This window comes from Elgaria multicarinata, chromosome 15, assembly GCF_023053635.1.
Source record: "Elgaria multicarinata webbii isolate HBS135686 ecotype San Diego chromosome 15, rElgMul1.1.pri, whole genome shotgun sequence".
NCBI classification, from domain to species: Eukaryota; Metazoa; Chordata; class Lepidosauria; order Squamata; family Anguidae; genus Elgaria; species Elgaria multicarinata.
Genome location: NC_086185.1, coordinates 1,099,929 through 1,125,933, shown reverse-complemented (window position 1 = coordinate 1,125,933; position 26,005 = coordinate 1,099,929). Strand labels below are relative to the sequence as shown.

At 47.1% G+C, this 26,005-nt stretch overlaps 1 protein-coding gene across 1 annotated transcript in view; it reads right to left on the bottom strand.

Moving 5' to 3' along the window:
* The window catches only part of IL1RAPL2 (interleukin 1 receptor accessory protein like 2), a 385,158-nt gene extending 361,027 nt beyond the window's left edge, over positions 1 to 24,131 (bottom strand). The window contains exons 1-2 of the mRNA XM_063141726.1: positions 24,112 to 24,131; positions 18,937 to 19,037 (exon numbers count right to left, since the gene is read on the bottom strand). Of these exons, the coding sequence (XP_062997796.1) occupies positions 18,937 to 19,037; positions 24,112 to 24,131 (121 nt within the window). The remainder of the gene's footprint in view (positions 1 to 18,936; positions 19,038 to 24,111) is intronic.
* Between the last annotated feature and the right edge of the window lie 1,874 nt (positions 24,132 to 26,005).

The window sequence follows — 26,005 nt, the reverse complement described above, 5'->3', positions numbered from 1 at the left end:
GTTCGTGAAGGGGTGGATGAGAGTGGGGTGCCCCAGCAAAGCGCCTGCCATTCACTGCTTCCAGGGGGGCAGCGCTCGAGCCGCGAAGCCCTCCTCGAGCCGCGAAGCCCTCCTCGCCTGCCCCTCACAGTCTTTCGGTGAGGCCGATAACGAAATGTGGCATGAGTCAGCTTGCATCACGCGAGGTCACGGCGCTTGATTAACTTACCCTGACAAGAGAAATGACAAGGGCGGCCTTGAATCACTTGCAGGGTTTAAAGGAGAACTGCTCACCCTTTTGCAGCAGGTAGCGGCATTAAATAGACAGGCTAATTAAAATTAAAGCGCATAATCCTTGGTGTTCTGTTGTTCCTTAAAGACAGACTTCTTCATTTATTTTCACCATGCAGTTGTAATTTCCTTCTATCCGGACATACATTTGTTCCTTTGAGAACCTGATTTCTACAGCATCTAAAGCAAATGAGTCCATTTGTTCAGCCGGAAGGGTTGAGGCAAGGAGAAGGGGGCTCAGGGGCAAAGGAGCGCAGAGGGTCCCCTTCAAAGCCCGGGTGCAATATCAGCGCCGCTGTCTCCCTGTGCTTGTAGAACAGACCCAGGGGTCAATTCCTGGGACTTCTAGGAAACAAGGCGGAGAAAGACTTCTGCTCGAGATCTGGGAAAGGCAGTTGGCATGCCTTCCCCAACCTGGCATCCTGAAAAGGGTTTGAACTGCAACTCCCATCATCCCTGGCCAACGCCCCAGCTAGATGGGATAATGGGAGGTGTAAGCATCAATATCTGGAGGGCACGAGGTGGGGGGAATATTGGAGGTGGACCAATGTTCTCACCACAGCAGCAGCATCTGTTGCAGAACCAATGCAGTGCAGTGGTGGGAGGGTTGGACTGGGACTCGGGGGATCTGGGTTCAAGTCCCGACTCAGCCATGAAGCTCACTGGGGAGCTTCGGGCCAGCCACTGTCTCTCAGCCTAAACTACCTCACAGGGTTGTTGTGAAGATGAAATGGAGAGGAGGCAGATTGTGTATGCTGCCTCGAGCTCTTCAAAGTAGAGGCAAGGTATAAACTTAACAATATGAACAAATTTTAGAGTTTTTACCTGTTGCAGAGTGAAAGGAGCTTTTCATTTGATTCTGACTTGGGGTGTTTTGTTGATGCAAAACCAATTTGGAATGGAAATCGAGAAGGAGGGGCTGCCATGTACAGAAACGACAGGGCAATTACACTGGTTGCCATAGTAGCTGGCAACTGGCAGCCCTTAAGCCGAACCCAGCACCACAGCACTGCCATGGACGGTCTTCAGGGCTTTGCCCAGATAGACAAAAGCACAATGCCATGAGGAGCAAGGGCAGCTGTAGGTTAGGCAAAGCCACGGGAGGGGTGCTGGCATCTGAACTGCCCCATACTCACCGTGCCATGATGAGGAATGCCACCCGGAAGGTCTGCCTCCAGCCCATTTAAATGGATGCAAGACAATGCACTTGGAAAAATAATTTAGCCCTTGTAATTGCTGCTGTGCACCAACATTATTTGAGCGGAGATCTCTTCATCACAGCTGCATTAATTCTTAGCCAACTCCTCCTGCCTTTGTGGTTGCTCACAGAAGAGGCAGGGAATCGTAACAACATGCCAAGCTATGCCTCCCTTGGGCCATCTGCATAGGGCAACCCTTGAATCTAATCAGGGCTCGTGCCCTTGGTTAACCCCGTGGGCCACTGGAACATCCATCCAGGAGAGAACGCCAAGCGTGTAATCCATATTGCATTGTGCTTGCAGCAGCCAAACCTTGGACACCGGTCGGCCCGCCAATCAGAACAAAGCTCACAGAACGTTTACAGTCAGGTTGCTGAGGAGGGGAGAAGGGAAAGTTGTCAGTCTGGCTGGGATTCCAGCCTTGCATTTGTCCTAAAGACAGGCACAGCCTGGGACTGGAAAGAGATTCCCAGAGGTGGAATGTAAAAGCAAGAGGGCTTTGAAAAGGGGAACAACGTAGACCATGGGCTGAGAAATGGGAACGTCTGGGAAAAAGAAAGCTGGAGGAAGCAGGCATAAAGATCAGGAAACTGAGGCAAGGACAGCGAGTTCGGTTTTACACGTTGATTTGAACTGAACACCCAATTCTTCAACTGCGAGATTGTCGCTTCTGCTCATTTGTGGCACCACCACAAAATATGACAGAATTGCAAGTTTTTGCAGAGTTTTGCTGTCTTCATCTCTTTTCTTTCTCCAACCTGAGCTAAGAGATTATTCTTCTCATTGAACAGATATAAATCCAAGCCCAAAAGAGAGCCGTTTGCATGACCTGACCGGCACGTTGATCGCAGAGCTAAAAGAAAAAGGGAAATCAAGCCAAGCGCCATCTTCTTGGCCGGCCTATGCTTTCTCTAGCATTGATGAGTGACGCACACAATCCTCATGTTCATAGGATTTGTACCATACAATGGCAATGAAATGAACAAAGTGAGGCATCAAAGGCTATGAGCTCTCACTATTGACCGGAACCTTGCATTTCAGGTTGATTTCAAAGCGCTCTGCTTTCATTATGAACACGATCCTTCCAAGGGGCAAGGGAAGACAGGTGCGGGCAAGGGAGCATCAGGGCCTGCTCTGGCTGGATGCCCGAACCCCTAACCCAACCCAGGGCTAACTGGCAGAGATATGGGAAAGAAGGAGCGAGAGAGAGAGGAGCTGGCCCAGGGAAACATCAAGGCCTTGGAGAAGAAAGGCAAAGCAAGGTTGACCCATCAGCCCTTCTGAAAATCGGCTGCATTGTCCCTCGTCCCTCCCATCCCTTTTTCCTTGAGTGTTGTGTCTTTTCAGATTGTAAGCCTGCAGGCAGAGGCAGGCTTGTTTTACTGGCTGATTGACAGACGCTCCAGGAGTCTTTTTTGCTGAGGAGCAGCATAAAAATACTCTAAATAAATACATTTATTCTTTCTTTTTTTCTCTCCTGCCCTTTGCCCAAAGAGCTCAGAGCCATCCGTTTTATCCACACAACATCCAAGTAAGGTGACTGGCCAAGGGCATACCGACAACTTCGTAGCCAAGCGGGGACTGGGACTCGGGATTCGCTGGTCTCTCCAGCAAGTGCCTGTGAAGGGAGCTCAGCGTTCCCATCCCGCTCTTGCAGGCATGAAAACTGTGACCAAGAAAACAATGGATTGCTAAAGGCCACGTAGGAAGGCCCCAGTTGAAGCAAGATTCAAACCAGGAGCTTCCCAGCCCACCCTCACGGTGACTGGACTGATGTCTCTCAAGGGATTTTCAACAATCTAAAAAATGGGGGGGGGGTGTGAGGGGGAAACAGACCAAATGCATGGCCTTGATCTACATAAGTTGCAGGAGGAAAGATGGTCTTGCTGCATAGCTCCAAAAGAATCCCAGTGCATTTGATCCCCCCTAATTCCAGGGAGATTTAGTTCAGAGTAACGGTCCGTATGAAAGAATCCACAGCACCACGACCACATTTGTATCAGTGGCTCTGTCACTTCCCCCCCCCTTTGTGTATTATCTGAATGACTATACTAACAACCCCCAGGTTGCTGACTAATGAGGTTTAGGTATATCCTCCAAAGTAGCTTGTTTTGCACACTAATTAAATTTACAAGCCGTTTAAAGACTCGCAGGTCCTACTGTATCTGCCAGCATCCTTTCACAGCCGTCCTGAAAATGACAGCATTCCAATCGGCATGTCACCACCTGGGAAGGCGCCACACGTGGACGACGAGTTCGTTCTCTTCAAGCAACAGCAGATCATAGAATCAAAGAATAGTAGCATTGGAAGGGGGCCTCTAAGGCCATCGAGTCCAACCCCGTGTTCAATGCAGGAATCCACCTTCAAGCATCCCTGACAGATGGCTGTCCAGCTGCCTCTTGAAGGCCTCTAGTGTGGGAGAGCCCACCACCTCCCTAGGTAACTGGTTCCATTGTTGTACTGCTCTAACAGTCAGGAAGTTTTTCCTGCTGTCCAGCCGGAATCGAGCTTCCTGTAACTTGAGCCCAAGACTCCATGTCCTGCAATCTGGGAGGATCGAGAAGAGATCCTGGCCCTCCTCTGTGTGACAACCTTCTAAGTCCTTGAGGAGTGCTTCATGTCTCTCTTCAATCTTCTCTTCTCCAAGCTAAACATGCCTGGATGGGCAAGGGACAGATTTCCTTGCAGTGCTTCCAGCAGAGGATTTCCTTCCAGTGCTCAAAATTCTCCCCTTCTGCAGGCCTTCCCTATGGTTCCTCGTCTTTAAGACAGACTTGGATCAGACTTCAAACAGAGGACTATCCTCTTTAAAGTAGGTTGCCCAATTCCCATTGGTGGAACAGGACAAGCAGACAGACACAAAACTCAGGCAGTGGGATATCAGCAAACTTCCCTGGAGGTGTCAGTCATAGAGCGCCATCACACGAGTGTCCTATCGCACACTCACTACTGCCCACTTAAGGATGTTTGCGTGTCCTTTAGATGACGACGACGACATCTGCCTCAAAATAGACCCTTTTCAATCCAACTTTTTTAAAAAACAGAATGTGCCGCAATGTCCTGCTGTGTGCAGGAAAAGCAGCACGATAAAAACAGCCCCTGAATTGGTCACATGGTCTTTGTTTATTTCCTCTTTCCCTTCTGGGAAGAATGAGGAAGTAATGAGGGATAGAAGCGGGGGCGGAGAAGCGACGGTAAGGAAATGCGATTTCCGTCCATGTGATGATGCTCATATTCTGTCCAGAATGAGGCAAAAATGCATTCAGTTTTAAGAGATATGTGCACAAAAATGCTTAGGAATGTTTATATGAACTATAAAGATTGCAGAAATGTATATAGTTCATCTCTTTGGTTTGAGATGAACCAAAGTTAATATCAGAAAAGTGAGAGAAACCAAAGTCGACAGACCCACCTGCCCCAACACTCTGGCTAAACCTCTTGCTCGGGGGCGGGGGGGGGACAGTCACGGCCATCTTGCCCCTGGCCCATGCGCAGGGTGGCCGCTTCACGGTCTTACGATTAATGCACGGAGGAGATTAGCGCAGCAATGCCACTAAATAACTGGAAAGCTTTGTTAATTTGCAAGATTACATTTGGTATATGATACTTCCCCTCCAGAGAGTCTTTAGCACTTCCCTCTGCTGTGGGATTTAATTACTCTAACAGCTCATGAATGAATATTTAACTGTACAGATTACAAACTATCCGGCCTACTGCAGAGCAGTTGCGACAAGAGGAAGAGTGCTCGTGTCTTACCTTTGCCCCGTGAAAATTGCCATAAAGTCCCTTTTATTTAACACAGTTTCACATGCAATCTAGAGTCTTGCTTTCCTTGCTTAAGCTATTTTTTTTAATAATAAAAAAGCCAAATAGCTTAATAACATTAGGAGGCCACTTTGAAAACGGAAATTAGAGATCTGCGCTACGCAGCTTTAGCTAGAGGCGGAGAAAAATTGTAATGGAATTTCACAGTACAAGTCAAACATCTTTCTTTTTAAATTGGATATGAATCGGCTCAACTACTCAACCTTTCTGAAGGGGAGAAAAAGGTGGGCGTGTAAAGTGAAGGTTGGGGGAAATGTGGGATTCCTTTTTACGCAGCAGCAGTGGCAGCAATGATCCGGCTTGCCAGCTGTCTTTTCATGGCTGGCGGGGACCCTCTGTGGCACGTGAGGGTTAGGTTTAAGCCTCAGTTGAGGGTTAGGAAGGTACGGCTGCCTGGGCAGGAACTGGGGCATCAGTAAAGCCTGCTCTTCCAAACGTCTCTCCAGTCCCCTTCCAAAGCCATCCTCATTAGTGGCCATTGCCACGTCCCAATGCCATAGTTTACCTCTGTGCTGTGTGAAGAAGGCCTTCCTTATATCTGCCCTGAATCTCCCAACAAGAAGCTTCATGGAGATGACCCCACTGGGTCCTAATATTATTTATTTTATTTTTAAAAAGCAATTAAAATGGATGCAATGGGTTTAAAAAAAAAAAAACAGTCTTGAGTTTAACTTGTTCTTTATGTCAGCCAGAGTTGAGTTAAGGAAAGCGGGAAGCTGATGAACATGCAGACAGGTGTCATTTGCACCCTTGATGCTGTTCCCCACATTCATTGACTCACTCAGTCGCCAGGCACATGGCAGCAATACTTGAATTCTTTTTCAGTGAGCATTACGGGTTGTTCCCTTGCTTGGCTACTGCCACCCTGTGAGGGGGCCTGTATAGAAGTCCTTCATTCTAGTATCCATTCAGAGGCGGCAGCAGCAGCAAAAACCACTGGCAGTGAAACAGAGAAGTCGAATTAGCCCCTGCTTTTAATGGCATTGGGCAAGTTAGACCAAGGATTAACTTGTTTCTCTATAACTTTTACTAGTAAGCGGTATCACAAGGCCATATTATCAAATGTTTAAGCTCAGAACTGCTTATTTCAACAAGGATTTGTTCACTGAGACCTAAGTCGCATCATGCATTCGCAGCCAGATCCCCCTTTAGGGTAAAGGTTGGCGGCAGCTCTTCCCTACACGGAGGTGGCGAGGGCTCAGGTGATTATCTTCCAAGCTGAACATCCTGCCCTGTGCAAGCAGACATGTGACAAAGGCAACGGCTACTGAATAGTGTAGGATGAATTCTACATATGCCCAGGGGTGCTCTTCACTTGAGGTGTAACAGGGCAGAGTTCCACTAGGTCAACACCCCCTCTGCACATGTTTCACTCCACCAACAGCAGTGATCTACATTCACCTCGTTCAATGTGCCAGAGTGACTAAGGGTGCAACCCTACGCATTGCAGACAGAAAAAGGCCTGGCTGGCTGGGACATGATGGGAGTTGTGGACCTTTTCTTCTGTCCAAACATGCATAGGATTGCAGAATAACTGGCTGCGCTGCACTTGTGCAGCAAAGTACACACATGTGCAAACACTTTGGGCCAAACTACATGCTACATTAAATGGATAGCATGTAGGTGAACCTAACTCTCTTCTTCTTTTTTACTTTAGTAGAAGTACAATGCCTGGGTAGAGAAAGTTAAGCCTCCCTACCGGGTCCGTTTCACTCCCTAAATCCTGGCCCCTCATGTGGAGACAAAAGCAAGAGCAGCTCCATGGGCACCAGTGAGTGCAAGGTACCCACCCCAGCTGCATGTGGGGCACAATAGTTCCTTTGGACATCGTTCTAGACTACAAGGGTAGCTGAATCAATGAACCAGGGTCTTAATAACTGGAGGGACTACCTTGAATCTCACTGACATGTACCTGATGAATTCCTCTGGCTAGTTGGCTCTGTTTTGCATTTGACAATTTAACTGCACTATGAATTTGTACGATAAAACTAATACTTATTCATGCATTTATTTATTTTAGATACCTGCATTTGCTACCGAACGGGTCTCACTGAAGCACAGCCTCCTTTAGGCCTGGCTCAGCACCCCATCCAGAAGGAAACGTTGCAAAAGTCAGAAATGCCTCCAGAATTCAAAGGTGTTACTCTGGTGACAAGAAGCCAATCATTTGATCAAATCAACACACAAACAAACAAACACACACGGCCAGGGTTAGGGTGGCCATGTATCCTACTTTATAGAGGACAGTCCTCTATTTGAAAGCATTCTGTACTTGAAGGGCTGTCTGGCCCGACCCAAGTCCAGCAACTAGCTAGTCCCAGACTGCAGTGAAGGGAGGGCAGGTGAGATGCCACATGGCCTGATAGGGTGGCCATGTGTCCTACTTTGTATGGGACAGTCCTCCCTTGGAAAGGCTACTCAGTCTAAGTCTGGGTTAATGATCCAGAACCCTAAGGAGGAAGAGAAAAACTGCTGCCCTTTTGGTTTGGAAGAGGAAAAGGGGCCATGAATTTGCCCACCCAGAAGAAGCACCTGGACCGCAGGCTGGACGGGCGACCATCTTCTTCCACGAAGGTGACTTGCAGTGTATTTCTATGTCAATGATAGTCAGCACTTCTAAATTTGCATCTATACATTTTAATCTGCATATGCCCAATTAAGCAAATCTCTATCTCTTTTCTCTCTCTTCTTTTGTGCAGTGTGGAGGATGCATAAATGTCTGCCTTAACCCACATCTTAGGGAGATGTTGCCACAAAAAATTATCCCCACATCCTTACAATATAAATCTTTGTGCAGGTTGCTCCAGAAGCAGCCCATTAAAACCCAGCAGCTGTTGAAATTTGCCTGCAGGTGATGGGGGGGGGGACAGGACTGAGCTTCTGTTACTTTATTTTAATGCAATTTCAGAAAGATATTTACTGGAAAAGATCTTGGGTTGTGTGGAGCAACAGAGCACCTCGTTCCAGTTGTTGGGCTGGTCTTGTATGAGGAATGCTAAGGTATAATATACTTGTAAAAGTCAGCTCTCCTTTAAGGGTCTCATTGTGTGTGTGAAGGTTGTGCATTATTACGGGTGTAATTATGGGGATAATTTAGTACTCATGCTGTGCCTTCCAACAGGGAGCTCTAAAAGGTAATTTTCAACTCCCTAAATTTTGTTTAGGTTGTTAAGAAATATTTTTAGACCTAGAAGAGGGAATTTTATTTTTGCATAAACTAATAGCCCCTTAAGGATGTACTCTTAAAAACATCATCAATCTGGTATGGGGTGATGCAAAAACAAAGCAAACAAAGCCATGATTCTGTTTAACGGTGACTCATTTAGAGGGTTATTAGACTTTGTGATCGGAATCTTAAGCAAAATAATAACAATAATAATAACCCTCATTCATTGCCCAGTATAAGAAACCCAAACCCAGAACAAACAAGGCTACTTGGCACAAAAATAAACCTAATGTGGTGCGTTTCTTTTCCAATAAATAAATAAATTGAGGACACAATCATATGTATGTTTAGACAGAAAGAAGCCCTTCCACAATAGCCCGGGGGTGGGGGGTGGGAGTTCTGGGACTTTTTTTTTTTTTCTGTGTAAGCTTGCACAGGATTGCACTTAGAAGGAAGGAAATATTTGTTTAGGAATTGGAAGACCGAAGAGTCCCTGTTCTTGGAATGTTACGTCAGTTGCTAGAGAAGGAATGTTGCTTTCCTCTAAAAAGGAAGAGACGGAGGAAGCAAAGGATGCAATTATGAAAGTGTTGCATTTTCCAGGCGTGTTCTGAATGTTAGTGTTCATCTTCAGGGGAAACTCTTTAAACAGCTGGTGCCCTCTGGATGTAGTGGACTCCAATTTCCATCATCCCCAGCCAGCACGGGTGAACCAGTAAAGAAACAGCAGGCACACTGACATAAGTCAGGAACAGAGGAAGTAGACTTGGTGCTTTTCTACACAAGGCTAATCTGTTGTACCTACCTACTTTCAGTTTTGTCACAGAATTGAGATCCAAGCATTACACAAGGTGCATTTCCACTACATAATCTCTTAGTGGCACTGTGGTATAGCAGAATGATGCAATTACAAAAGTGGGGAAAGCATTTCCTTTCACTTTCACAAATACCACATTTTCTGTTCTCTTAAAAAAAATTGCCTAAAGCGCTGTTGAAAAACAGAAACAAAACTGGAGCATCACAATATCATCTAAAGAACTCTTAAACATCCATGAGTACAGAAGGACGAGTGCACAATAAAGGCCTCATGTGGAAAATAGCCAGTCCTTGAGCCCATCTAGCCCAGTAGCATTGACACTGACTGGCAGCAGCTGTCCAAGGTTTCAAGCCAACATTTTCCAGCCCTACCTGGAGATGCCGCCAGGAATTGAACCTGGGACCTTCGGCATTCTACCACTGAGCTACAGCCCCTTCGCCATTAGCAAAGCGCTGACCACAGCTTCCCTCTGCAAGGCTGATTCATGTTTTTGTTCAGCCAGACTTATGTGTACAGACTTGAATTGGCTCAGGAAGCAGATAGAGCACCACGTTCCTCTACGTCTGACATCGCAGCTACAGGTGGTGATAGTTCCATGGCTGAGCAGAGATTCGGACCCTTGTCGTCTCAAACCTGGTAGCTGTAGTCAGGTTTGCTAAATCCAGATTTGGGTGAAAACAGCTGGACACAGCGAGAGAGAGAGAGAGAGAGAGAAGGAAGGAAAACAGAGCAGGAACAACCAGATATAATCTCTCAAGCCCCTAAAGGAAGAGCATCAGTCTGTAAGTAATGGGCTGCCGAGTCATTGTTAATAAGAATTGGGTTGACCTACAAAAAACCTTCAGTTTGCTCCAACGAAGCTGAGAAGTTCCACTCCGGAGGGAGATTTCCCAGTTAAGCCCTTAGATTTGCCTACCGTTACAGATGTCATTTTGAATAGAGACGCTGCACCCCAAACACAGCCATTCTTCGTCTGTGCTCATTCCAATTTTGTTCCTATGGCTTTGAAGGTCTCCTGCATCAATTGTCTTTGGCCTGTGAAACTGGCCCAAAGCCACCTCCTCACGGACAAAGGATCCGCAGGAGCCGCGCTCGCGTTCCAGAGCAGGCCCCGTGGCGGTCAGGAGACCTCTAGTGGCTGTGGGAGGCACAGGCGGCTCAAAGCACAGGCAGGCAGGCAGGCAGGCGGATTCAGAGCCGTTCACGCAGGCCCAAAAGCACTCCAAGCTGGCATGCTGGCTGGGGATGGTGGGACTTATAGCTGGGGAAGACTAATCTAGTTTAACTTTCCACAAACCAACACACACACCAAATGTGAACGGAAAAATAGGAGCCCGTAAGAAGTCCAAAGGATGGGAGTGGGGACTCCCTGGCGGAAAAAGCGCTGCCACTCCCCCCCCCCACCACCACCCAGTTATTAAAACAGGACTTTGCTGCACACGACCTTGTAAAATAGCTACTGGGGCACGGTGGGCCTTGTGATTCCATTAACCTTTGGGTGTGTGGAAGGGGGCGGGGGAGAAAGAGAGCGAGGGGTTGTCTTCAAATAGTGCCCCCTGTCTATTCCCCCCCCCACAATAAAAGTAGGGGCAAATCATTCCAAACAGCTATGGAGGCTTAGAATGGGCAAAGCAAGTGAGTCTCCAAGCTAAATGTTTCCACTCTAGTCCTCCATGGAGCCACAGAGGCTTAGAACAGGACTCCCCCCCACCCATTTGTTTTCTTTTAAATTGCCACACAGCAACAGGAGTCCATAAGTTGCCCAGGACTGACCTCAGTGATGTCAGGCAAAGCCCTCAGGGACCACAACCCGTCCCTGGCACGGAAGCTCAACCTCCTCATACCAATCAGCCGGAATGGGTCCACTAATGCTCCCCAGCTCCTCCAAAGAGCTGCTGGGCCAGGCTGGCTCACTAGAAGGGGTGTGCACGGACCCCCCGCTCCGCCCCGCGGGCCGATCCGGAAATTTCGGATCGGCCCGCTCCGCTCCGCGCCGCTCCACCCATAGTCCACTCCTCTTCGCCACGGAGCTCCGGCTCCGAATCGGAACTCTGCAGTGGAGGGGAGTGGCGCCAGGTAAGGCCCCCCTCCCTCCTCTCCCTTACCTGCGTCCGTCCACGGTCCCTCGGCTTCTGAGCCGCGGGCTCAATTGAAGAAGCCGAGGGACTGCAGACGGACGCAGGTAAGGGAGAGGAGGGAGGGGGGTTTACCTGCGTCCGTCCGTGGTCCCTCAGCTTCTTCAATTGAGCCCGAGCCGAGGGACTGCGGACGGACGCAGGTAAGGGAGAGGAGGGAGAGGGGTTTACCGGGCCCCACTGCCGCTGCGGCGACGGCGGCAGAGCCCGGTAAAGGACCAAGGGGGAGGGGGGCCTTACCTGCATCCATCTGCGGTCCCTCGGCTTCTTCAATTGAGCCCGCAGCTCAACCAGGAAGTCTGGGCCGTGGCCTAGACTTCCTGGTTGAGCCACAGGCTCAATTGAAGAAGCCGAGGGACCGCAGACGGACGCAGGTAAGGGAGAGGAGGGAGGGGGGTTACCGGGCCCTGCCGCTGTCGGGCGACAGCAGCAGGGCCCGGTAAACCCCACTTACCTTTCTTGCGGAACTCCGGATCGAGGCGAAGGATCCCCCTTCACCTCGATCCTCTTCGTAATGCTCTGCCGGCCCCCCAATCCTCTTCACCTACGCTTTAAGGGGAGGCGAAGCACCCTGCTCCGCTTCTAATTCGCCGGTCCAATTAGAAGTGGAGCACATCCCTACTCACTAGCCTGAGGAAGAAGACGGCCTGCCGAGGCTGACTGCGGAAGGCCTCCTCCCAGGATTCCTCCCCTGCCTTTGCTGGCCCCACCTGAAACTGTACAGGATCCAGTGGGTAGGAGAATGGTGCAGGTGGCCGCTTCTATTTGAAGTACTTTAGTTCCAATGGCTCAGTAGTAACCATTACAACAATGTAGTAATGTAGACGGGTGGTGCTGTACCCATGTTGCAGATGGAGGAGGGAAGGGCTGAGGCTGAGGAAAGAATGGGCTCCCTGAGGCTAATGGCTGAGTGAGTGAGTGAGTGAGTGAGAGACCAGGAGGCTGGAACCAGAAACATTCCGATTGAGGATTTGTGCTCTGAGCTGCCGCACTACACAAACTCTCACCGCTCTTCTTGTACAAAGCCTGGTCATCTGAAAGCAATCCAGATCGATCATTCACGCCGATCCACATTGGCCCGGCACAAGTGGTTTGATTTGACAGTCTTCCCGTGTAGCTGCCATGCAGTGACATTACATGGGATTCACGTGTTATTTCACTGTGCCGCACAAGAATCCCAAGAGCCGGCTAGCTGATGACAGGGCCTCCGCTTGACCTTATGGCGCTGAGAGCAGAGGCCCCTGTTTTGAGATCCAAAGGTCACTAGTTCAGTTCTGGCGGCTGACAAGCCTGACTGAAACAGGACAGGTGACATTTGTCAAACCTTTGAAAGGGTTTACAGACCTAAGACAGGATCTCGTGGAATTAGATGCTTTGATTTGTAGTACAGGTGTAGCTTCAGGCTCCAAACCCAACCAGGACAGAAGAACGTTAGTGATGCCACAAGCAGAATGAGAAAGCCCTGTTTGCTTTCTGCAGAGAAATAACGGTCCAGAGCCGTGTTTTATCAGCAAGAGCTTAAACTGAGATGTTCCACTTTATTGACTCCAGAGATTTCAAACCAGGACCCCAGAAAGGTATTGTTAACCTTTCTATAAACATGTTTAATCATTTGCCCAGGAACCCAGAACGGCTTTGAAGGATATTACCAGTCCCACGTGGGTGAATCCAGCATATTATATAAACCTTAAAATCGAACAGTTTCCTGTTTAACTCCTAGACTAGTTTTAAAGCAATGTTGCAGCTGGTGCACACAGTTTCAAAAAATAAATGCCATGCAACATTCATAGTGAAGATTTTAAAAGGCAAAGCACCACAGGAAGGATGCTTTGTGAATGGCCAATTTCCCTGGTCCTAGATAAATCTGCACTCCACTTTTCCTACCGGTAATCACAAGCAACCCAATTCCTTCATTGGAGGATCTTAGTCATTTCGAAAGTACTCAGAATGTTTCTGCCAAGAAAGCAAAGCACAGTGGAAGCATGGCCATGGCTTTGCAAAACTGTGGCCTTTGCATATATGAAATTCAACAGAGATAAAGGCAAAATCCTGCAGTTAGATACAAATGAAAAACAAAATCAAAAGCAGAAGTACAGGATGGAAGAGACTCACTTGGCAGCAGCACCTGGAGAAAGGATCGAGGCGTCTTAGGACTAAGACACACACACTACGGGAAATACCTTGTGTGTGGCTGATCTTCACCCATTTCTTTACCTTTGTGTAAGCACATGAGAGCCTGATTTGGATCAAGACCACTGTGTGTGTGTGTGTGTAGGGGAGGTTTAAACTTTCCCACATTCCACCCCCCAAAAAATAATTCACCACTATCACAACAGGAACTCAAGAAAGAAAAACCTCAATTGACATTAATGGGTTTTGTTGGGGAGTAGCAAATTTTGGGTGGTGGGGAAGTGGTTGGGTAGAACATTTTAAACTTCTCCTAGAATCATAGTTTAGCCCTTAGCTGAACATGAGCTGGTATCGTGCGACCTGGCTGCTAAACGCACTCCTGCAACCTCTGGCTACAGTAACTGAAGAATCATGTCTATACATCTCCCTGCAGAGTAACGGAGCCACTCCACTCTGCACTACTGCAGCCACAACTGAAGTACTGTGCCCAGTTCTGGGTGACACATTTTAAGGATATGAGCAAATTGAAGTGGGTCCAGGGTGGTGACGAGAGGCCTGGAAACCAAACGCCAGGAGGAACTGCTGTTAGAGCTGGGCATGTTTAGCCTGGGGAAGAGAAGATGAAGGGGAGCCGGGGCAGTGTCCTTCAGACACTTGGAAAGGGTGGCACGCAGGAGGGGGAGCAGAGTGGTTCCCTGTTGCTCCAGAAGCAATGGGCGGTTTTATTTTTAAAGCCTAAACAGAGTAACCCTAACCCTATTCCTCAGACTGTTCATCCAGTTCCCAGCAGTCTACATTGACAGCCAGCATTTAAACCATTCAAGATATAAAGGCTGAACTTGAAATACCTGCATTTATCTTACACACTCACACGTTTGTATTTTTCTTTTTTAGAAAGGCAAACTGCTTTCTTTCAAGTTGGACCATGAATAGGACTTAGGCAAAAACTAGTACCATTTTTTAAAAACATTCCCTAATATCTTGAGGGAAAACAACAAAGGCCTGTTCTGAGCTGCTTGACTAGATCACGTCATAAGCCAATAAAGACGACGGTGTTCCCAATTTTAGCCTCAATCAACAAAGGCTGCCTTTAGAAGGAGCCTCTCTCTTGTGACAAGGGCTGGAGCAAAGCACCCTGTCGCCTTCCGGTGAAGTCATCCATGTATTTGCTGCAGCCGGCCAGATGCTATTTGAATCCGCTGCCAATGCCGTGGCCTTACGCCACCCTCGAGGTTTTTGCCAGCACGTGGGCTGTGGGTTGCTGCGTAAATATATACTTATGGACCATCTCCCAAGTGGGAAACTTACCACAGTGGGCATAGAATCGTTTGGCAAGCCAGCCCTCTGTATCCTCTGGAAAACTTTATCACACTACCAGCACCTGATCCGAAATCCAGAGAAGTGGCAAGACTCATCTCACCAAGAGGGAAGGGAAAGAAAAGCGCTTATATTTGGGGGATCATGGCCCAGCTCCAGAGCCTGCTCTAGGAGATGGGGGGTGGGAGCTTTTGCAAAGTGCTGCCCCAACAGGGCCCCTTCCTAAATCAACCTTGCTGAGAGAGCCCTGAGTGTTCATCCCGGCACTGAGCAGCTTCAGGCCTGCCATCTTTGTTCCCCCCTTCAGTACCTCAGCACTTGAATCTCTCCTGGGCATGCTGAAAGGGGCGTTGGTCAACACAAAAACGTAGCCTCCCACAGAAGGTGCCGTGTTTTGGCAATGGTAGCCCTTTCCTGCCACAGTGCCCTGAAAAGGTTAGGCTCCTGGGGTCTTGGATAGGATGCAAAGATGGCGACTAAGAACCATTTGGAGCCAGAGTACTGGAGAAATTTAATTAAAACTAGATGAAAGAGGAAGGGAAGCCGGGGGCTGCACCAGCAGTACCTGTCAGGGTGTTGGGTCCTGGGACCCTCGCCAAAAGTGCCAGGCATCGGCACCAGGCCCGCCCAGCTTCCTATAAATAGCAGCATGGAAAGGCCTCACTCAGTGCAGTATTAAGCCAAATCCTGTCCCTTCGCGATGCCCGGTGTTCTCCATTACATTGGTTATCAGGCGGATTAGAAATGCAGGGCATACAAACATACATCTTAATGGTTGAAAAATCCAAGCTCCAAAATGGAAAATTTGTCCATGCCGAAGCTCTCGTGCTGGGTGGTTCCCAGACTTGGCATCTCCGCCGGTAGGCAAAGCTGACTTTATTCTGGCAGGCCTTTGGCATATAAACTGGTCTGTTGCTGAAGGATGATCTAATTGGTTGGTGGTGCTTATTTCTTTTATTGTTGTGCTTTTAAATTGTATTTTTAAGGTATTTGATTTTTATTTATTTATTTATTAAATTTATATACCGCCCCATAGCTGAAGCTCATTGTGTACTGTTCAAGATTTCCCTCCATTTAGTGGACTTCTCAATACACTTAATGCAAAGTAAATATATTTAGATACAGATTTGGGGCGGGGGAATGGTTTGATAAATTAAGCCCTATGGAGACTTATCCCTGTGCCGTGGAATGATCAATTCCAGCCTCTTGGCTTATAGCACAAAGAAATTGTACTCTTTCAACACTGTCTTCGTTGGTGTTCTTCGCTCCCCAATACAAGCCTCAACATGGACCCTGAAAGCAACCCCTCCCCATGTCTGCCACTGAGCAATTTGGAGACAAGCCCCAAACCGCCTCTTGGAAAAAGACACTGCCATTAGCCACGCTTCAAGTCTCTGCCGTAAAATCCGAGGAACATAGAAAATCCATTTAACACACGACATTATCGAAAGACACGTCAATAGCTCTGCTCCAGGTAGCAACGTGAAGGTTGGAGGGCGGGGGCGTTGGAGAGTGTTGCCTGGAAGTTTACATTGATCAACGGACCCCAGATGTCACCAACTGCACACATGAAAGTTAAAACTTTCCTGTACCCAGAGGTGGGGCTCAGGCAAAGTAGCAACAGTGTGTCTTTGCCTCAAATGCGCCACAAGAAGTAAGTATGACGTGGTCTTTTTTCTTTCTTTCAACCTGCACTTTGGGATGTTCAAAGCCAACAGGAGGAAAATACATTATTTACTCTTCGCTGCTGTAGCTTGCAATAAGGAGATCAGTGTGTGTGTGTGTGTGTTTTAAAAAAATGAACCATAATCCAAAGTGCACATCTTACAGAGTTAAGGTTATTATGCCCACAACTGAGCTCTCTCATAACTGGGGAGTCATGGGGTGCAGCCCACCGCAAGATGACTGGGGCAGGCAGCAGTTCTGGGAGTGGCCCATATAGGATGGGGCAGGACTAGGAAGGCTGGGAGCTCAAAATGCAAGCTCTCTCCTCCCCACCACCCCACGCTTTGAAAAGTCAGGCTGCATATCAAGTTGGTCCAGCCTTCCCCTCCCTCCACGTTCATGCTCAGCCTGGCTCAAAATGGGATTTACCCATCTTCCCTTCCGCTGCCCCCTGTAGAGAGAAAACTACAAGGCTCATGAACCCCGACAGAAAATGGCACTACCTCATGCTAGACTTCCGCCCTTTCCATTCCCCAAATGTGGCTTTTCTTCCCTTGGGGAAGGTAGAAGCAGACTGGGAGAGAAAGGGGCTTCAGATAATTTCAGCTTTTCTATTGAACACTCAAAACCTCAAGGAGGAGTTTTTCTTTTCTTTTCTGACAGGCATGCTCAAAAAGCCCCATTGCTTTATGGGGACAAGCTAGCGGGATGGGGGTGGGGGGGTCACATATCACCAATGCTAACAGCAGAACCTAACTTGCTCTCAGACTACTCTTGTGTGATCTACATTGACGACCAAGTAACATTGACACGCAAGTCCGACTCATATGTCATCAGACACACATCCGAGCATGATTCAATGTGGTGCCTGGGTGGCTTTGACACTTGCTTATTGCTGTGTTGCGTAAGACACAGCTAGCGTCACACCACGTACTCCCTGCTGAATAGGTCAGGTGTTTAATGCCAGAGGAAGGACAATGATCCAAACAAGAAATAACTTACTCTCTGCCCATGTCTGGTATACATTGGTTTGGTCATTTTCACTGTTTGCAAACAATGTTTGCATTTCCTTTTTCTTCTTTCAATACATTTTTTTTAATTTACATTGGCCAGAACTGACATTCCATTTTCTAGCAGTGTTTCAAGAGGGCCGTTCCCCAGCAATAGAGCCACCCAAACAGGAAATAGAACAGCAAATGCTTCCAAGAACAGCACCGGCATTTGGGGCTATGAGCCCCTTGTGCCACGTGGTACCAGGTTGCCCCTGTGTTGTCTTTCATTTGACCAGCAACCTACATAGGGTTGGTATAACCCCCATGTCGATTCGTCATGAGCCCCACTCTGAGATGCCTCTACATGAAGCAGCCTCTACACGAAGCAGCCTATAATCACATTAACATTCACAACAGAGATACACAAGTCTAAAACTGCCTTCTGAGCAACCTGCACAGAGCTGCCTGCAGCCTCCTGGACGCGGGCCAATTGCCACATGTCTTCTTGTGAACTACAGAAGGAGCTTTTTGAAAAAGAAGTACTTCACAAAGATTCCCAATTAACAATGCTCTTAACATGGGTTTGTACAGACAAGACTGAATAGGGATCAAAATGAAACAACCTTCCATGGAAAATATGATGCATTGATTAATGTTAGTATTGAACAAATTCAAATATCAGCAGCTCAATGTTATTGTCACCAAGTCAGTCTTTTAAATACTACCTCTGCCTTAATCTCCAATGCATATATCAGAATGCAGGAAATACTTCCGCAGCGCTAAAGAGCAAGTTTATCTTGATGATGAAGAGGCACGAGGGTCCAGCCAACATTGGGCCCTTGCAAGTCCTGTCATTTTTAACGAAAGGGATCAAAGCTCACACCTTACACCAGAGGTGCCAAGTCCCTTCCAGGCCAAGGGCAAAATTCAATTTTGTGGAAACTCTTGGGGGCTGCATTCCAGTGGCGGGTGGGACTGAAGGCAAGAGGGGGCGGGGCCAAAAGTGGAAGGGGTGCCCCAAAACAATGGCATATTTTAGCTTAAAACTCTTTTTGCCAGTAGGAGACACATTTAAGCCTTTTAGAAAGGGGAAATGCACAGACACACAGAGAGAGAATACAGAAACCACCAAATGACCAGCAATTGGAGAAAGGGGTGAGGGCAAGGAGAAGGCAACCCTGGAGGAATGGATTGGGACCTCAGGTGGTCCTGATTTAGCCCACAACCAGAGGCTCAACACCCCTGCTTTGCACTCTCCTATTAAAGCAATGAGACTCAAAAGGGCACCACCTCCATTGGTCCATGTCTCTCCATTTGTATAGACAATTGCCTTGACAATCAGTGCATTGACAAATCCAAAGCATGCCCAGCAGAACGTCTTAAAGAAGAGATAAAAAAACCCAGATTTCTGAAACTTACCTGAATTCCTCTTAGATACCAGCTTGATGTTTGTGCTGAATACCGTGCACGTCACAAGGACCAAGAGGACAGGTAGTTTCATCTTGGACTCCCTTTGGCATCTGAAATACAAACACAGCACATAAGTGCAAACCCAAGTCCACTCATCACTACACACCTACACAAACTCGGTAGTAGCCATTGACTGGGTTCCCACACTCAGCTGTTGTCGAACTATTGGTTAGCATGCTGTTTATGCCCAGGTTATTTTCCGCAGAGTGCCTTGTTATTGTTATTATTATTATTATTATTTTATTTATTTATATAGCACCATCAATGTACATGGTGCTGTACAGAGTTCTCAAACAAGCCGCTTTGAGAACCCATGGTTTGTTGTTGGGTTGTTCAGGGTGGTTAACAAGCCACGCTGCATGATTAACAAGCAACCCTGTGGAAAATGTCTTGGGTTCAGACAACATGCTAACCCACGGTTCAACAAACAACCTACATTCAATCACTGAGTGTGGGTTAGCGTTTCTGAACAGCCCCCATCTGTCTGAACCCTTCCACAAAGCATCTCATCTGACACCAATTTCTGCTTTTGATTCAGTGTTCACATTGCAAAAGGGCCCTTGTTACCTTTGCTCCCTTTGGAATCGCCCCCTTGGTGGGCCATGATTTGGGACCATCAGAAAGTGGGGCTTGTGGATTTCTTTAAAGATGACCCCCCCACACACTTTAGTTCCTTCACATAATTTGAGCAGTGGTTTGATTCTACAGACACAGAGAAACCAAAAGATTCAAAAGAAGCTCTCTGAAATGCTGTACCAGTGGATTTCAGAGCACAGGGGAAACAGTTACACAAAATGATTCAACATCATTATCATTATTATTACTAGTAGTAACGTTTTCACCTTGCTTTATGAAAATATTAACTATTCATCTGAACTTAAGCACCCTAACCAGTCAATTGGATATTTCTGCATCATTAAAAGAAATGAACATGGCTGTTCTAGCTATGAGAGAAAAAGCAAATACCACTTTGATCTCCCATCAGATGCTGTGCTGTATTTTTGCTTTGAATTGAACTTCAAATACTACATTGCAAAAATTTAAGGGCTCTCAATTTTCCCCCTACACCTCCCACTCTCCAAAAACTTAAGATAATCTGAAAGGTCAGGAAATGCACCAATCAGAAACAGAAAATCCAGTGATGCATAAGTCTTTAATGGGATATTATAGATGGCTTCCCAAAGGGAAGAAACGCATTCTGTTTCAATTTGTATGTGAATGCATCTAATTTTTACACTTTCAAAGCACTATGAGAACCAAAACTTGCATAGTTTTGTGCTTCACAGTGCACGTCATACACATGTCCATCTAAAGGGGTGGGAACAACGTGGTGTTGTGGCCAGAGGATATTTAGCACACGCCTCTCATTTTGCCACCCACAAGTACAGCGTGGTGTAGTGGTTAATGTTGGACTGAGAGTCAGGAGATCCAAATTCTAGTCCTTACTCAGCCATGAAACTCACTGGGTGACTTTGGGCCAGTCACTGACTCTCAGCCTAACCTACCTCACAGGGTTGTTGTTGTGAGGACTGAATGGAGAGAAGGAGGTGGCGAATATACACTGCCTTAAGCTCCCTGGAGGAAAAAAAGAAAGAAGGATATAATTTGGCAAACAAAACAAAACCATGACATCATTAAGTCCAGGGTCTAAAACTACCGAGTGGCAACACCGAGTGGCTGTTTGGAGTTACAAGCCGAAACCTTTTCCATCACCTGTTCTCTGATCCTTTTAAAAATAAAAATAAATGTCAAGATACTAGAGAAGTGAACCTGGGGGTGGTCTTCCCTGCAAGGCACCATCCCCTGCCTGCCTGCCTGCCTGCCTATTGAGTAGAGACCTTCGCTGGACCCAGATGATTCTGATAGAGATCATCATTTGCAAACAAGGCAAAGTCCTCCCAAACATCAGGGCGCCTGCTGCAACTTTCTCCCATCAAGATTCCAAACTGGAGTTTTATCATAGGACAGTTGCTTCCCTCCTCTTGAGAAGCTTTAAGACCAGCATACTACTTTGCAAGGAGAAGGAAAACAGAGCGGGTGCGGTCCCTGCCATGAGAGCAATTACTCTGCTTATCCAATTATTTCAACATTGCCGTCTCCACGTTGAAGATTCTCTTTTCCCCCATACCATTATATGCAGCGCCTCATTCCTCTAAATTCTTTTCTCCCTGGAGCGCTCTGCACTTGCCAATTCCTTGAGGTTAGAGCATTGAGAACCGAAAGAGGACCTGGTGAATTGCAAGGAGCAAAAGCTGTTGGACAACTAATGAAGGAATTAGTATGCGTCCGGGGCGAGGGGAGGCAGCCCTTAACCTTTCCTGGGAGGATAAAATCCTAGCACAAGAGGGGCCTATCTTCACGGGGGGGGGGGGTATTTTTTAAAGAAAAGAGACGGAAAAAGCAATTGAACTAAAATCTTTTGGCAGAAAATTGCAATGATGATCTTATGCTAGGATGATTTTCAAGTGTAGCTTTGCAAATTACTTTCTCAATTTTACTCTCTTCAGTGAGAAACAGATAACTCAGGTCCTCATTCCATGGTGCATTCATTTCTCTCTGCCCGACACCCAGCCCTCCCCCCTCGCACACACATTCAGATATATAGATCACAGAAAGCAGGCCTTTAACAACAACACCTTTCTTCCCAACATTCGGGCAAGTAGAGTGGCCATGGTCAGCCCAAATGGGTTCTCCATGCTCCTTTGACAACTTGACAACTGTTAGACAACACTGGAAGGACACACACTCACCTCCTCTAATGCCATAGATGGAGGACCTAATGACACTTGAACAGGTGGTACAGAGACACGTTTGAACAGGTGGCCTAGAAAGTTACACTATTTGCAAACAGACACTTGCATGGATATTTGGTCTGCCTTCTAACATGGGGGTGAGCAGGCTTACTTTATCATGATGTGGGATGTGGGGGGCAGGAGAGAAACCCAACTCCCCACTGCTTGCGTTCCCTCCCAATTCGTGAACAGAGCTAGCTGGCAGGGGGAGCAACGGAGAGACCAGGGCGTCACTCCCAGACCCCTCGTGCTCCGCCACACCCCTGTTTCAGCACCAAACTGGGGCACCCATGTTTAGCCAACAGCCGCCTGCCTGGCTTGGCCCCAAGACAACCAACCCCACCCAAAGGCAGCCCACAATTCATCACCACTGCCTCTATGTCCAAAGCTCAGGAGTAAGTGTGAATTCTTAGGGAGGCCTGAACAAGAGATTTCTCCCAACTCCTTAGAAATATCGCAACAGAACAACTGGGTTGGGCATACTGCCAATGGCAAATATAATTGGAACAAAATCTAGCAGTAATTTTTTAATCTATCTACTTAAAACATATACATAAAAGCACTAAGTAAGAATATACTGTTGTGCTGCTAGAGAAAATATAGTGTTGTTCTGTTTGCTATAGTTATAAAAATGTAACCAAAAAAAACCTCAATACAAAATAAAATTCATCAATTTAAGATTCTTGCCAATCCTTCTTCTAGCACTCGTACCAACAAAAGGATGTAGAAGTTATAATAATGAATAAACTACAAGGGCCCAAAGACTCAACCATGAAAAACTGTTTTTGTAGATGGCCAGGAAGAGCAATAGTCCCAAAAGGAAACGTGTAACAGCAAATACCTATCTTAAATTCAAACAAACTACAAAATCCACACACCGAAGACCAAATACTCATGTACAAATGGGGACCCATGAGAAAACTAAACAGCTCTGAATGCTGCTCGGACAGGAACTTCCAAGCTACTTGCACAGCCTGTTCTGAAAACAGTTACAGCACAGGTGTAGACGATGATGCCTGAGCAGGTTGGGATTAGTGCCTTAAAGGGCCCTTGTCCAAAGCTACCTGACAACAATGAATTCTTTGAAAACATCACCTGTGCAGGTGCACATCAAGCACATAATGGCCAAACACAGAGAACATATGCAGACCGCTGCTGTTGTCAACACTGACTGGCAGCAACACCGCTCCAGGCAGGAGTTTCTCCAGCCCTACCTGGAGATGTTGGTGAGGACCAGACCTGGGACCTTCTGCCTGCAGAAGTTATAGGTGGCCAGGTGGCCTTTTTACTGCCCTCTGTTTGAAGGCCTCCTCCACTTGAAGGGCTGCCCCAGTCCAAGTCCAGTATAAAGATAAAGAACCGACAGAAGACATTAGAGCTGAAGGGCCTGGAGGCTCCCCATCCACAACGCCTGGACAGCAGGCTGGACAGGGAGGCCCGGCAGTCCCTGATACAGTCAGGAAGTTTTTCCTGATGTCATCCCTGCCCATGATTCTGTGTCCTGCACTCTGGGAGGATCGAGAGAAAAGATCCTGGCCCTCCTCTGTGTGACAACCTTTCAAGTATTTAAAGAGTGCTATCATGTCTCCCCTCCATCTTCTCTTCTCCAGGCTAAACATGCCCAGTTCTTTCAGTCTCTCTTCAAAGGGCTTTGTTTCCAGACCCCTGATCATCCTGGTTGCCCTCCTCTGAACACGCTCCAGCTTGTCTGCGTCCTTCTTGAATTGTGGAGCCCAGAACTGGACACGATACTCTAGATGAGGCCTAACCAGGGCCGAATATAGAGGAACCAGTACCTCACGTGATTTGGAAGCTATACTTCTATTAATGCAGCCCAAAATAGTATTTGCTTTTTTTGCAGCCGCATCACTCTGTTGGCTCCTATATGAGCCAACAGTGTGATGTGGCTGCAAAAAAAAAGCAAATGCTATTCCTAAGTGGCTATCCCAGGTCCCGAGATGTGCTGGCTTCCTGTACATTGCAGTTCTGCAATTTGCAGTTCCCAAAACTTAGTGAATGAACCTGTTATTGAGGAAGGCTTTTCCCACGAAGAAATCCCAAACTGTTTCTTTTAAGAGAAAACTTAAAAATGTTGGAAGAAGTACTAGTTCATTAATGAAAGGAGGGGTGTTGAGTATCTGAAATAATTTAAAACAATTTAACCTTACCTATTTTCAGTGCTCCAAATGTTGTTGTGGTTTTCCTCAATGTTAGGGCAATTGGGGCACCTCCATTCCTGTTTTCCCCTCCAGCAAGCCTGACATTTAAGTGTGTCTGTTGCAATAACATTAACAAATACTCTGGGTTGACGCTTAACAACACTGACACGTACCTGTAATTAAGGCTGCACATTATAATGTGATGGGGATTAATTTATTGGATATTACAGATTTCACTGTTGGTTTACTGCAATGAAGGAATAAAAAAAAACCCACAGAGCAATAGAATCACAGCTAAGCACCAGGTGTCTCCCAGGCTTCTTCAGCATCTGGCTTCAGCATCTAGCTCCCGTTGAATACGGAGGGAGGTGGACTCTTTGAAAGCAAGAGCCAAACCAGGTGCAGCAACGGAAGCAGGGCTGCGGTTGAAGCAGCCAGCCAGCATCAAGTCCCCCCACACACCCCGGCCCCTGCTCCTCTCCTCCATGAAAGCGTATCAATGAAAAATTCATGTGGTCATACCATCACCTCATCCATTGCTGCCCAACAAACCTGGGCTGCCAATTCAGGCACCTCTCAGCCGTTGTGGACGTGACAGGCTTATTTGACGTGGCCATACTGACGGAGCCTCCCTCCCAGTATGAACGGTGTGGTCAATGCCCAACTTTGAGTGCCTCCTCCAAGGGAGGCGCAGACAACGGCAGCCAGGGGAGAGGGAGCCTTTGCAATGTTGGCCCCCCACAGTGGAACCCTCTCCCCAATGACCCCCCCAGCCCTAGTGCCAATGAGGCCAGGTCAAGATCCCTCCGCTCCACTCCCAGGCCTTTGAAGGCACGGGATGGGCTTCCTGTGCACCGCTTCTTTGGGTCAGGGTCCGTCCTGATGTTTCAGGTGTTTTATTCTGTTTTGGAATTTTGTAATGGAAACTGTTTTCAGCTATTTCATATTTGCATGTTTTAATAATTTTGTTCTAAGTCACCTTGGCTCTTTTAAAAGAGAAAAGTATTATTATTATTATTATTATTATTATTATTATTATTATCATTATCAATATGTGGCTCAGTCTTAATTTTTTCACAACGGGCACTATATGTTGGGGGCACTCCGAGTGTTGTAGGACGTTTAAGCTCAAAGCCGCCACAGTGCTCAAAGAGCCAGAGAAAGGGAGCAGGCAAGAGCCACGCCGTGGGCCCTCCTGGGAGCCTGGAGCTGCCCACGGATGCGGCCATTGGTGCCAGCCCTGTCCCTCGGTACAGGACCCACATCCTTTACTGCTTCCTTCCTGGGGTGGCCATGTGTCGTCTTCTGAAGCAGACACTCCTCTATTCAAAAGACTGCCAGAGGACCGTCCTCTTTTTAGAAGGCTGCCCTGTCCATCTGCGCTGTAAAGGTAAAGGGTCCGTGAGAATCGTGGCCCACCCACAGCACCTGAGGAGCAGCAGGCTGAACAGGAAGCCATGGGGGTCACCCGTGAGATTCACTGCATTTCTACTTAAATCATAACAATACCATTGCACCTATAGCATATATACATATAAATTGGCATCTCGATGCATAAATTAACATATACAAGTTTAACCAGATCCATGTCCTCTTCTTTGGTGATGCATGTCCTCTCTTTTGGGGATTCAAAAGTGGCCACCCTACATCAGTTTGCTGCCAAAAAGCAGCAAATGACGCTTCCTGGGTATGGAATTGTTGGTGCTGCAAAGTATCGAACTTATTTCAATCTGAACAATTTGTTCCATTTAGTTTAACAGCAGAATTTGGATTTTGTCATCTAATTACAGTTGTAAAACCTTTCCCCAAAACAGTGCGAAATAGTTTTGTTTTTTTACAGAGCTGGGGTGGATTAAACCTCGTGCCCCCACCCCGAACAAGCCCGTGATCCTGCCGTGCAGCAAAACTCAACACGTCGCAGAAAACATGATTAAGGAACTTCTCGAGGGTTTTTTCTTTTCCAAAAAATAATAATATTCCATTAAAATGATTGCCATTTTTGACAGTCTTGTTTCTGGCGTTAGCAGCACACTTAACATGGTTGCACAAAGGCAACATTTGATTTTA